Source organism: Mercenaria mercenaria, chromosome 1 (assembly GCF_021730395.1).
Source record: "Mercenaria mercenaria strain notata chromosome 1, MADL_Memer_1, whole genome shotgun sequence".
NCBI lineage: Eukaryota > Metazoa > Mollusca > Bivalvia > Venerida > Veneridae > Mercenaria > Mercenaria mercenaria.
Window position 1 is genome coordinate 22,457,887 of NC_069361.1, and position 13,821 is coordinate 22,471,707.

The 13,821-nt window shown below is 34.7% G+C and overlaps 1 protein-coding gene across 1 annotated transcript; it reads left to right on the forward strand.

The window, feature by feature from the left end:
• The first annotated feature begins 4,049 nt into the window (after positions 1 to 4,049).
• Positions 4,050 to 12,142, forward strand: LOC123545735 (zinc finger protein Gfi-1-like). The gene is made up of 4 exons (XM_045332042.2): positions 4,050 to 4,189; positions 4,909 to 5,385; positions 7,682 to 8,263; positions 11,548 to 12,142. Exons 1-4 carry the CDS (start codon positions 4,093 to 4,095, stop codon positions 11,757 to 11,759), a joined length of 1,368 nt encoding a protein of 455 aa, XP_045187977.2. The 5' UTR covers positions 4,050 to 4,092; the 3' UTR covers positions 11,760 to 12,142.
• The last annotated feature ends 1,679 nt before the right edge of the window (positions 12,143 to 13,821 follow it).

Genomic DNA, 13,821 nt, shown 5'->3' on the forward strand with positions numbered 1-13,821 from the left:
CTCCACTGCTAGATTTATATAAATGCGAAGACTATTTCAGTGTCTCCTCAAGATATTATTTAAAAAAACGTACGATAATGGTGGGTGCTTCTGTGTCTTTAACTAGGTCAGAAATGTTGGTTTTTTTTCACCCAGGTTTATTATGCATCTTATATGAAACTTATTCTGAATGTATTATTTTGTATTAATACCTTACAAAAAAATAAGTGTGGATTATTTTCTAAACAAATTTAGCGCAGTTTTCAGCTAAAGATTTTTTGTCCATTTTGTTGACTTTCGGAAATTGAAAAGCCTGTTTCACAGAGTTACTAAAGGCAAAGTAACAACCTTTCCACACCTCCTGTTCAACTTTTCGGCTATTTCAAGAATGCGGTGTGTCCAACAGCTTAGTAGTAACCGACTTTGGGTAAAAACTACCAAAATGCTTTCCTTATCATTGCGCAAAAATATGGACATGTGATGTAAGTCGAGTACTAGAAATAACATTACAATTTTGCAGTTTTATTTCTGTTATTGTGTGTTTACATAGAAATTGCATAGGGAAATTCAAGACGAAAGCCGTTTTGATTTATAAGCTTTTTATGTCCGCAGTTTTACAGGCCAGCTTTATTCCATATAATACCAAGAACATAAAGCATGATTTTACGATTTTTCTAAAATACTATTTACAGTTTCAATATAGACCAATGTTCGAAGTATACAAAATCGTTTAATTGATTACTTCCCCATTATTCTTACCTCTTTCAAATCACCGCCAGTAAATTGACAAGTTCTGAAGAAAGTGAGGTCAAAACATTGTTAAATGAATAATTAATGACCGAAAAGCTTAATTAATTTTTCACCGTTTTGAAGAAAATATTGAATTTAAGTGAAAGTTGTGACGACAAGTAGTTGTGAATTAGGAAAGCAATTAAAGGATTTCTGGAGCAGATGCTGTTTCCCAGAGCCCATGTTTATTTGTCTATTGGTTTTTAGATGATTTAATCCGAGTGTCATCAAATCACATAAAAATCACGTTCGCTTTTATGGAATTTTAGAATCACAATAGTATTCTCATATTTCTCTGATGTAGAATATTGCTAACATTACTGTCGCATATACATTCCTATCGTGCTTCATATTTTCGCATTTAGTATACTCTTACAGTTCGATGTTCCATAATTCTTGTGAATGAAATGTTCACATATAAAAGTTAACACTTATGTAATCTTTTTATGCTGACAAAAAACTAATAATTTTGAGACATATTTTTTTTCACAATCTTGTACAAGTCTCTTTTTCAGTTTTTAGAACATATAGAACCGAGTTCGTACCTGATAGTGAAAATCTTGTGTATATCTGACATAGACTGGCCCCCGTCCCTATGCTTGTTCAATCAAATTTCTCATGTACATATCATTAACTGGAAATAACTCAAGTAGGTTTTTTTTTCTGTATCGACTTTATTCCTTTTTGCTCCAAACTTAGGGGCAGAAGTTATTTCAAGGGCTTAAGTTTTTAAACAAAATGTTAGCAATGTTTATAAAATGTACCAAGGCAACCAAGTAGCCATGCTATATCTGTTATAGATATTTAGAATAAGTTTTGAAACTTTTAAAACACGTTTGATTGCAATATTTACGTAAGGCAACAAAATTAATTTACTTCGTTGACATCATTCAGATAATATGATTTTAACCGGCTACGGATACAGAAAACGTTGTCACAGACTCAAGTCATTTATTTTGGCTACGTCATTGTAAGACAGTAGGTTGTCCCGGTCGGCAGTCGCCTTGTATGTGAGAAGTCCCGGCTGACTGCCCATTTTCTCACACAGTGACATTTGCGGTTCCTACCGCTACAACCATGTATCTTGTGAAAATGTTCGACATAATATAAACAGTATACAGTTTTTCTATCTTCTCTAAAATAGCAAATTCACTTTAATAGAAACGACGTGTGTTTTAGCTCCATGCTGTTATTTCTTTTAAATTATTTTTGAGGTCGGTAATAAACGCTTCTAATATTTTTTTTCTTATTCATAGTATCAAAACAAATTCAGTTCACAAATAAATTGTATTTAGAGAGAATCTCTTAAGAAATCTCTGTATACCATGTTTTTAATAGCGAATAGTGAAACACGTGCCTAGTTCGCACATTTATTTAACTGACCCATTGTTTGTCAATAAATATATCAATACATCGTCAATGAAGAGAATTGTTTACTCTCTCCATCGGCCCTTCCTTCCCAGTTAGCAGTCTGGACCTCATACAATGGCTGTATCCATTTTATTTGTTAACAACCCGCTAGAGGCTGATAGGCCGCCGAAATCAAAGAAAATTAAAATCAATGCTTTGAAAAATGCTTTAGATATTATACCAAAGTTCTTTGGATTTTTGTATTTGCCTATAACACTTTAAAATTACCACAAATGAAGTGTATTTTCCGGACCGCGGAGACTTCAAGAAAAATACAAATAAAGGCACGAGTCTTTAACTAAAGATTTACGAATTGGTGACTTAAGTCAATATTTGTACACAAATAATTAAATGATCACGCTGATCGCAGGTCTTTAAACATTTTTAACTCCATTGATTTAATTAACTAATAGTTACCGTTACCCGCTTAACAAAATATGATACTTACAGACGCTAAAATTTGTCAAATATATAAATTTTAGGGTTTGCGTCGAATTTCATGAAAAGTTCGTATCGCACTTAAAACACGTCAACGCCATCATTTTCTGAGAAGTGTTTTCCCCGCTCTGATCTCTCGTGTGCCTAAAGGAATATAGAAATCAAAATATTAGGAAAGGTGAAATCATATATTTAAAAAAATTAACACCTCGACATATAAAGACCGAGGAAATAATTAAACAGGGTGTACTTCTAACTTCACTTTAGAAAAAAAAAAGAATTAAAACCTGACATGAGGTTATATAGTTGATTAATTACTTGAAAATCTACATGTGTATACGTACATTTGCTCGTGTAATATTTTATTTTAAAAAATGATGACATTTTCACGAGTGATGAACTTATCATGCTTTTTATGCACAACCCACCAGTTTTTTTTTTTTTTTTTAGTTTTTTTTTTTAGGGTATGGTATGGGAGCATGGGATACTCAGATCTGCGCTTGTCCGTATGTCCGGATGTGCTCCGTCCGTCCGTCCGTCTGAATTTGTGACGTACATATCTCAAATCAAGACGTCCGTTATTCTTACTCAGAATGCGAAGTTGTGCTCCTGGACTTTGTTGGGTTAACAGTATGTAACACCAGCATTATGGCCCTTGACAGTCAGAAATATGCGCAACGGTCCTATAAGTTTGTACCACATGTATCTAAAAGATGTTTCAACAAGAAAGCTGACACATTACAGGAATGTTATAAATATGGCATATGAAGTTGCGTACCTGCGGTTTTGTTCGGGATTTCACTTAGCAAAACCAGAGTTATGGTTCTTGACTTAGTAAAAAATATTAATAAAGGGCTAAAAGTTTCTGTCGCATGCATGATCTGAAATTATTTCAGTGAGCCGATACCCTAACCCAAGGTAATAAGAAATCTAACTTGGTCTTGCATTGTCAACAAGTAACATCTGATCATACAGTGACAGTAAATGGGGGCACCAGTGTCCTATTGAGAAACATCTACTTATTTTATAAGGCGTTTTTGAAAAGGTAAAATGGAACTAAATATGATTTTTGTACGTACCAATATCTATAGAATTGTCAGGAGACCGGAATACAAATGCATTTTACAAATTTTAAAGACAATTTCATACACGGATACAAATATTTAGTTGCATGATTTACAGTATTTTGTAGCAACATAAGGTTTTCTTTTCTTCATTATTCAGCAGTTTTAATTCGCTGCGGTTTTAACAATGTTTATTGATATTTACATAGCAAATAAGGAGCTGTAAGAACAGGAAATACTAGCACCGCCTCCTTTTCGCGACCCGCAATTTCATTGGATAGTTCCATTCATAGCACGCGCCAAGCAGACGATTCATTGCCAAAAATGACAACTCATAAACAACGGCACGCGACCAGATTGTGCTACAAATATCATAGGGCTGCAGGAAAATTTTGATACACTTAAAGCGGTGATGCCAAAATCATTTCTGATTAAAACGAAATCAGAAGGACAAGACATAGCAATGGAAAAATATAGTGCTTTTCAACTTGTGAAACCGTCTACATATGGTAAGAGCATTTTTTAATTTTTACTATAATTTTATATTGTAATGATCTATTTTCTTCATAATGTTTTAAAAATATATTTAAACAATGGCTTATAAGCAAAACATGATTAAGTTAGACAGATTTTAAACAATTATATACAGTATACATATGGCTGTTTGTTGTATATGTGCCAAACTTACTTTGCAGTTTGTATTATAATTATTATATGATTGAAATGCATATATAAATAGAATTTAAAAAACAAAAACAACACATTTTCATCATACAGTAAAAGGACGGAACAATAGATCAGAAAAAATACTGAATGCAAAAACTGAAGAAAATACTCAGCCCACTAGTTATTTTGCCAATACCTTAAAAATACAGAAAATACTAAAAGTCTTTTAGTGTACGCTTAGAACAACAAAATAAATATATGACATTGTTTAAATATACTCATTTTGAGATTTCAACCTATTTTTGAAAAGTCACAACATTGCCCATTGGATATTTTATTCAGAATTTTCAAATTATGAGGGAAAATGTTACCTGATTTTGTGCATTAAGATTTCATTTTTTTTTTTAAATACTGGCAAAATAGCAATTTTTTAATATTATTATTTATTTTTAATAATATTACTTATTATGTTCAGTATATTAAAATTCGTCCTCTTTTTTGTCGAAAACACTAAACTGAAGTTGAATAATTTTGAATATGATATATTTTGTCTTTTGTCCAGATGCAATTCTGCCAGTTCCAAGTTGTGTTTTGGGTATGGTAGGAAAGAATGTAATTCATTCGGCGTTTTATAAAAGATACCCATTTCCGTCGACAGAAAACCAGTCCGCGTCCTTATGTACCGACACTGAACTTCGCAGCCCCGCAGTGAGTAATGCCTACGACATTAGTCCATATTCTGATAATAGGCGCATGGATGTGTGCGCGAGTCCAGAGTCAAGCACGAGTTCGAGTCACAAACACTCATCTGGCAGTCCAAATTCAGACAAAGCGTCAAGTGGCGGAGATGTGTGTTCAAGTCCGCCATCACCAACAACATCTAGAGTTAAAGGCGCCACTCTGAGCCCGCAGTCAGGAGCAGGTTCAAGTTGTGAAAAGAACTTTGTTTGCCCAAAGATGGAAAACAGCTCAGCAGAAAGCGAGTTTACAGCATTCAGACCCTGGGCAACAAGAGAGAACAGTTCTCCGCAAAACAAAAGTTAGTAAAATAATTACTTTTTTACAGTCATTTGGAGAAAATAGAATCACTTACATACACTTTAAAGTTATATTTAATTATAGACATCTTTATGTAACTTAAGAAGCTCGCACTTTCTTTAAAAACAGTGTGCGTTTTTTTCCCCGCATATACATCAGACTGGAACCGAAACCGTACCGATGCTTTTTTTCTTTTTCATTCGGGAATCGGCTATGGCTTTTCACATGTACGCCAAGTCTTGATCCGAATCTCTGGGTGAAAATGTATAGAAGCATAGTATAATACTAAGGAGCTCATATTAAATTACTGTATGAATATTTGACCGGCCTTTTGCATTAGGGAAAAGAATTGATATACTGGCAAATGCATGAGTTTTTTTTCACCTTTTCGCGCCGAATTCACCAATCCACGTAGACTTCCAAATCATGCATGTTTTCGGTCCGGTTTCGGTTCACTATTCCGTTTCGACGTAATGTGAAAAATCTGTATGATAAAAAACAGGTGCTGTATATTTTTAAAAGTTTAACAGTTAATAGGGTTGTTATAAAAGTAGGTCGATCTGAGGTGCTGTATTCGCCTTGAGAGAATTTTGCCAGTTTGGATTCTCACGAAGTATTCACTGTGCGACTGACACCTACTTAAACTTTAGCTTGCTAAATTTCTATAATGGACTGGTCTATCATTCTATTTGGGCTGTACCATGTGTTTGTCAAAGGAGTGTTCACTGAAAATTGACTGGCTGAATACCGAACAGTGCAGACCATGATCAGCCTGCACGGATGTGGCTGATCTTGGTCTGCACTGGTCGCAAAGGCAAAATCACTTGCTGCCAGCAGGCTAATGGTTAATCAATTTCCAAAAAAAAAAAAAAAAATACAAGGTTGCATATAGATGCTACTAACTGACTTTAACATGTCTTTACTTATACTAAAAAAAGTACAAATTTTAAATCTGAAAACATTGATATAATCTGCATATTTCTAAAAAATGAATTTTTAATTAAAGGGACTGCATGGTCTCCTGATCAAGGAAAACAGAAAAATTTACTATTATCAGGAATTAAGCAGACACTGACAGATTATATGTTATGGAAACACATGATAATTCGATGTTTTCGATGATTTTACTATTTTTTCCATTCACGATTGAAAAGCGTTTGTCTCAGGTTATCGTAGATAAACTGATCTAAGCTTTATGTAATCGAATTCCTCTGTCTATGGTGGTTTGGCCGGGATGGTAAGTTTTTATTGCCGAGGCCACTCGGCTTCGATTTTCGACGCAGACGTGTTGTTTCTTGGTTTAGCATTCCTTAGTATAGTTTTTAGAAACAAACTCTCATGTTCTAATGTTCATAATGTGACCAAACTTCAGTTTTTAAAGATTTTTTTAGCCAAAATCGGAAATACAGTTTAAAGCTGAAAATTTATCGGGCTCACGTCTATTCCCAATAAAATGGTACATTATAGTGCGATAACCAAAAGAAGTTTATAATTCTATGTGAACGAGGGTTTTTAAGTAATACGGTTATACGATTTTAAATATACATACTGTTTATACATGCACCTTACCAAGGTATTGTAATGCTGTATGTAATTTATTCATTCTTTAATAGCAAAACATCGTGAAAGAAAAATGTCTCATTCACACAAGCTTCGATTAAAGGGTGCTGGAAGTGATTTCAAATAAAAAAATATCTCCTATCAGTTCAACTATTTTTATTCAAATACTCAGAACGCGCCGAGCACGCTCGCAACCAAAGCATCTCGGAAGAAAACAAACAAATTAAGCGCATCAATTAGCGAACTCGAGTACATTTTATGGGAAATTTAAAGCAAAGATTAAAATGATTTTAATGTGATTTATTAAAGAGTAACTCAAAACCGGAGTGTTGGCAAATAGATCTTTTGTGGACATTGCAGAAAGAGAATCTGAACAAAACACCCTATGTAAAGAAATCTGTTCTTTCTCAATAAGAGGGCGAACGAGCACCTGTTTGAATTACGAATACCTCGCTGTACGAATGCGAAAGTATCAATTAGAATGGTGGATTGAATTGATAAATCAAATAAAAGAAATAAAGGTGATTCAGATGGTATAGAATCGCTAATTTGATGACAGTAAATTCATTTTAAAGTGTTACTGTGCATGTAAACATTGCAATACGGTGTGCAAATTTAATGCTATTTTTTCATTATATTTAATCATTAGTGCACGTAACAAAGCTTGACGGCGTACTATTTTATGTCAATAACAAAGCATCTTTATTTTTCTACCTACCTTGTCTTATCAATTTCAGAAGCTGGAAGTTACGAAGAGAACGTTGCACAGTACTCAAGCTTATTCTGTCCCAATTTTCTTTCACAGCCGCTTCGGCCAGACACTCGCTATCTACTCAACAATTTTCTCTTGTCTCAGAGTTACTTTCTAGCTGCCAATTACCAGTACAGAAACCTCTATCAGGACTTAAATGCATGGAAAACACTAGGCTTGAACAGGGACAATAGTCCGTACAAAGTACAAGATGGCGTTCTTGATCTGTCAATGGGAAATTACTCTTGCGCAAACTGTGATAAAATGTTTACCACTGCACATGGTCTTGAAGTTCACGTGCGACGCACACATACTGGATCCCGGCCGTTCACTTGCGATATTTGCAACAAGACGTTCGGACACGAAGTAAGCCTGGATCAACACAGGATCGTACATACGCATGAACGTGTGTTTTCGTGCAAACAGTGTGGCAAGACCTTCAAGCGGTCGTCCACACTGGCAACTCATCTTCTTATACACAGTGATACACGACCATTTCCATGTATGTACTGCGGAAAAAGATTCCACCAAAAGTCAGATATGAAGAAACATACATATATCCATACAGGTAGGTTTTGTGGAGATTATCCCCACCGGACAAATCTCCCGTTTGATTTCATTTCAACTTTGAATATAAAAAGGTGATCATAAATATAAAAATACAGTATTTCAGATAAAAATTACCAAATTTTAGATGGAATAAAGTAAAAATTTGGAAATAAAATTAAAAAATATATAAATAGAAGATATTTGTTTGTTTTAGTATAAGATCGAAATATATTTCACCGAGTGAACACTATAATGCAATATTTTCACGAGTGGCGCAGCCACGAGTGAAAATGTAAATTATGGTGTACACGAGTGAAATATATTTCTTTCTTACACTGAAACAAACAAATTTTCTATTTATTTTATGCATTTTTAATGGTTTTAACAAAATTATATTCAGTTTGCCCGCGCAACGCCGCGTGCATCGCATCATAACGTGATAATGTCGTGGCGTCAGGATGTCTTTGTAGAAAAACTATAAATAGTTCTATTATGTTTTCTGATTTCTTTGACATTTTATTATGATAAAATGTAAATATTTATTATCCTTTTATTTTTTAAACATCTTTACCTTCACTGAAGAATATTTTGCAAGGAATTTCATATCATTTACTAATTCATATCATTTCATATTCAAATGTAGTTCCGTACCAGTGAAAAAATAAAAATGATATTTTCACTGTTTCAAACTTTATTTCACTGATAAATTTCAGTATTTCACAGAAGAATATAAAATAAAGGTGGTTTATATCCAGCAGGGGATGGGGCACTAAATTATTTCAAAAAGTTTTCGCAAAACGTTTACTGGTTTTGATTATTACTTAAGCAATACTTTCATCTTGGTATTCATTTCGATTTGAAACATTTGTAATATACACCTAGTTTTATCAAAGCGAGTGATTCATACTTTGAACTGACGGGTCCTTAAAAATCCGGTGAAAATTTTGAACGAAAACTTCTTAAATTTACATTTACAATTTAGTTTTGCTAGAGAATATGTTAAGAGTTGTTGTGTTTAATAAGAGTAAAAGATCTGAAAATTCACATCAATATTTACACAGTTCCATAAGTTTTTCGAAAAAGCTATAGGTTACAGTGGACGAATATTTGCGGAACGCGTGATTCTACATTTCAATATGACATTGAGTCATTAAAGCGCATATAAAGTAATTGTAAAGTATTTTTACGCCAAGGAAAAAGATAGACAAATAAATAAATAAATGAAAAAGATAGATAGATAGATAAATAAATAAATAAATGAGAAATGATTTATGTGTGTCACAAGGTTAGTAGCCATTATTTTCATTGCGGTCCTTGTAAAAGCAGTACAAGCTACAAAAGGCTTTTTCGAAAGTCACTGAAAAGCTGGAAAAATATTGTTATCTCATCGCATTTAAAAAGGTTAACCTTCATAATTGATATAAGTTATCCGCCAGTGCTGTGACTATTCAGAGTTTATAGGTGAAACATGCGTTAAACAATGTATTTCAAAATATATATTAAAACAGAATGCTTTCCGGTAACCCAAAAGTTATCATACCCATAATAAACGCCCCCACCCCCCACACACAAACAATCTCATTAAAATCTGATCAAATGACAGTAGAACCTCTGCCGAGGAATAAGTTAAGTGACCTGACTGAACTAGGAAACATCCAGTCTGATACTGAAGTACATGACTTTGCTAAGGTGACTGAAGTACAATCATGATACTAAGATAAGCGTAGCATTCTTTTGGTGATGGTTTCTATCAGACTGATCTAAAACAACAGTGTGCATTTACAGGGAAGAGTTTGCTTTTCAGATACTGTAGTTTATAAGATTGCTGCTGGTGACCGTGAAATCATTTTACACATAGTATTTTTTTTTTCCTTTTACGTTTGTTTTAGAAAAAATAATGTTTGCCTCTTTTGGACACATATTTTCCATTTCTATCAATTTAAGTGGTATTCCGACACACTATCTTCGATATTTAGCTCTTGACGGGGCTCATCAACCAACCTATAATTCTAATACCAAACTATTTCATTATCGTAATCACTATACGATTTAACTGATACAGGGCTATCAGTTATAATGGAGACGTCGTCCTGGGACCTGCAACAGTCCGTTAGGGATGCTGACATTTCAGAATAACGAACAAGATTTAGTTGACCTTTGCATTACTGCCCCATCACAGCGCTTAACATTTTAGATACTAGATTTTGCTTTCCCTTTGAAAATATTTGTAACCAGTTCAATCAATTGTGTCTATTAGGAAATCTGATAGAATTGGATAGTTGATTTGGCGATCATTCAGAAGAGACGTGTGACATTTAAGAACAGATTCTAGGTTGATAACGGAATAATTATATTGAGGGGGATGCTGTTATTGTTTTATTGTATAGGCAGCACCTAAAATGGTCTTACCATTGCGCTAATGGAAATATTATTATACATCTGTATATGAAATAATTTGTTTCAGAAACTGATCAGTGATAATTTTTTTATATAATGATAAACAGTGATATTATATTTAGCTATTTCAATATGAATTAGTAATCATATTATTGTATAGGGAATATTACATGTTTGTGATGTTCTGATGGGTTGTGTCGCTCAGTACAGGCCTATTGTCGATATTTTAGTACTATGTACACGAGTCTTACTGGGCGAATGGAAATACAATTTTACACAATAAAGGGTAACGATACAACCGATCAGAACAACACAGTCATGTAATATTCTTTTTATCACACACCCTCACTTACCAAGAACATGTAATATTTTGCTGGAAAAAACTAGAATCACGTGCGATATATCTTGATTCACCAAAACGATTTGCACTCGTGGCGAAGAACCATGTTTCATCGAGATTAGTGAAAGGACATTAACATTTGTGATATTTAGCTTTGAAAAACAACTTAGATCCGTTTGCATCAATACTGTATATCACGTTTACGCATCCGAGATAGTCAATGCCTTCATGAAGTTCCTGAAACATCATTTTATCAGCAAAAATCACAGATAAATTATACTATCTATTGATTAACGATGACTCAGAGTAATTGCTAGAGACCTCAGGAAAGTTTCATCATCTTTTGCAATCCTTACTACGTTTTACCGGGCAAAATTTCTAAAAGCAATAAACCGCTTTTTAAGCAAAACGTTTAGCTGGAAATTATTAAGACAATATACATCTTCATCCAGATCTGGAAGCGTGTTTGATACATTCAGGTTTAGGAGAACTATATCAGCACTAAAGTCATACACATGGTACGACTGTTATACATTCTAATAAATTTTGCTTTTTTGTCATTTTAGGTGAGAAGCCCCATAAATGCATGCAGTGTGGGAAATGTTTCAGCCAGTCGTCAAACCTTATAACTCACAGCAGAAAACACACTGGATTTAAACCTTTCCCATGTGAGAGATGTGGTCGAGCTTTCCAAAGAAAAGTTGACCTTAGACGCCATGTAGAAACGCAGCACGTGATCGTTATGGACAGTCGAGTGATTCGCCAGAGTTCAGTATGATCGACATGTAGACTGATTTATGTTTTATATATGTACATATGTAAATCATTATTTTAGCGGTGAAATATATTATCATCTTGGCTCTATGAAGCATACGAAGTACATAATGAATGTCAAATTTGCTATGAATCGTCCATAACCCCCAAACTCATTCGTCCGCCTCGGATAATAACTCCCTGAACACTTGAGAGAAAGGGAGATGACAATGTGTATATTCTTTTAAAATATATCAGTATATACGCATTATTTAGATACTTTAACATGATGTAATTGTACACGTAGTTTAATAAATTTCAGTGAGGGCCAAAAAAAGGTCAAGTAATTATAATGAATTTTACTTCAAAATAACAGAGTTCTGCAAAAAAAAGTAATAAAAATGAATATTGGGCTTTTTCTCAAGTATCCAAACAAGTGATGGTGTAAGACAGGATGGATGTTTGGTCATTCGGAAGTCAGACTTACTGTATACAGTATATCGAGCTGCATCCGATCATATTGTTGATAGACCATAGCTGTTTTTATTGTACTTAAAAATTAAATTTCATATTTATAGTCTTTTCTATTTATTTCAATTAAAGTTATGTTAATTTACTTTCGTGCGTGTTTGCGCTGATTATTTTCATTTTTTTTGCGTGGTGGCAAATGTCCGATGTGACCCTTTAACCATTGGCAGGGCGGCAGTAAGACAAAATCACCAGTACCCAACAAGTATGTGCCCGTCTCTGCTGTCTTTCTCAGTATTAGCGGTTTTGCACGTCCCTATTGATTTACGTACGCGTTACAGACAAAATCGCAGTTATAAATGAGCAGGGTCGGGCATCTAACAAAACCATAAACTCCGCAAGTCAACAGACGGCGGGCACCTACACAAAAACATATATTTCGCAAATAAACAGTGTCGGACACCCAGACAAAACCGTTAATATTCCGATAGGCAGTAGGGGCAGGCACTTATACATAACACATAATTATACTCAGCAAGACAGCAAAGGGCGGGCACCTATTTCGTAAGACAGTGACTGGCACGTAGACAAAACTGCATATGTTCCGCATGTCAGCAAGGGTGGACACCTATATAGACAAAGCCGCATACATTTTGCATATAAACATTGGCGGTCACCTTGACAAAACAACACATATTCCGCGCACGTGAGCAGGGGTAGGCATGTAGACAAAACTACTTATGTTCCATAAGGCAGCAGGAACGGGTAACAAGACAAAGCCGCATATATCCGTCAGGCCAGCAGAGGCGGGCACATGGACAAAACCACATATATTCCGTACGTCAGCTAGGCAGACACGGAGAAAAGAGCTGCTAATACTGACATGTATTCGTATCTCTTTTTTGCAAACAATGAAACAGGGAGGCTACGGCCCTGAATTGCACAAACCAGTTTACTTAATTTTCAGGATTATAGAACGTGACGTCACTACTTTCCGTCAGTGTATCAGTATGCGCTACGTACCGTAGTACAAAACGGGTCTTGCAGCTTGTTTAGTCATGCCCTCTGGTGCTCTGACTTCAGAAAGGTTGTTGAGTATATTGGTGTAATAATTAAACCTTAGATTGACCTTACATGTATTTAAATGTTTTATTCTAAATAATCTGATATTTTGCCACTAATGTTTGAGCCTTTCTCAGCAGTTACACTGTCTTGCCTGACATGTTGAAAATAGGTAAGTGCGAGGTTAGCATGCCTTAAACGCATTTAAACCCCCTGTTTCCTTTATATAGGTGACTGGCCGTTCCAAAGCAGTGTAATATCCAACTTTTTTTGTCTTTTTCGCATACGTGCGTCTTTGCGCACGGAGACTGCGTTTTAGAACGTTGCTTTTCCCGTTGAATATCCATCTTGCCTTTTTCAACTTCCTCCAAGGGCGTCCTTTGGCGTTTATTCTGTGGATGGAATTGAGTCGAGTCGGATCATGTTGCTGAGTAAAACGCTCTGACACAGGGATCCGATGTTGAGATTCACAGCCTTGTATACGGCGCTTGTTTACATTATCGACGGGGGTAAACCAACATTTTTACAAAAGTAGTGTAATTTCTTCAATCAAATAA

Bases quoted from the DNA above. Each gene is read 5' to 3' on its own strand.
- LOC123545735 (XM_045332042.2), top strand. From the start codon at position 4,093: ATGCCAAAATCATTTCTGATTAAAACGAAATCAGAAGGACAAGACATA. The intron at 4,190-4,908 runs GTAAGAGCATTT...TCTTTTGTCCAG, and splicing joins TGTGAAACCGTCTACATATG to ATGCAATTCTGCCAGTTCCA. The intron at 8,264-11,547 runs GTAGGTTTTGTG...TTGTCATTTTAG, and splicing joins ACATACATATATCCATACAG to GTGAGAAGCCCCATAAATGC.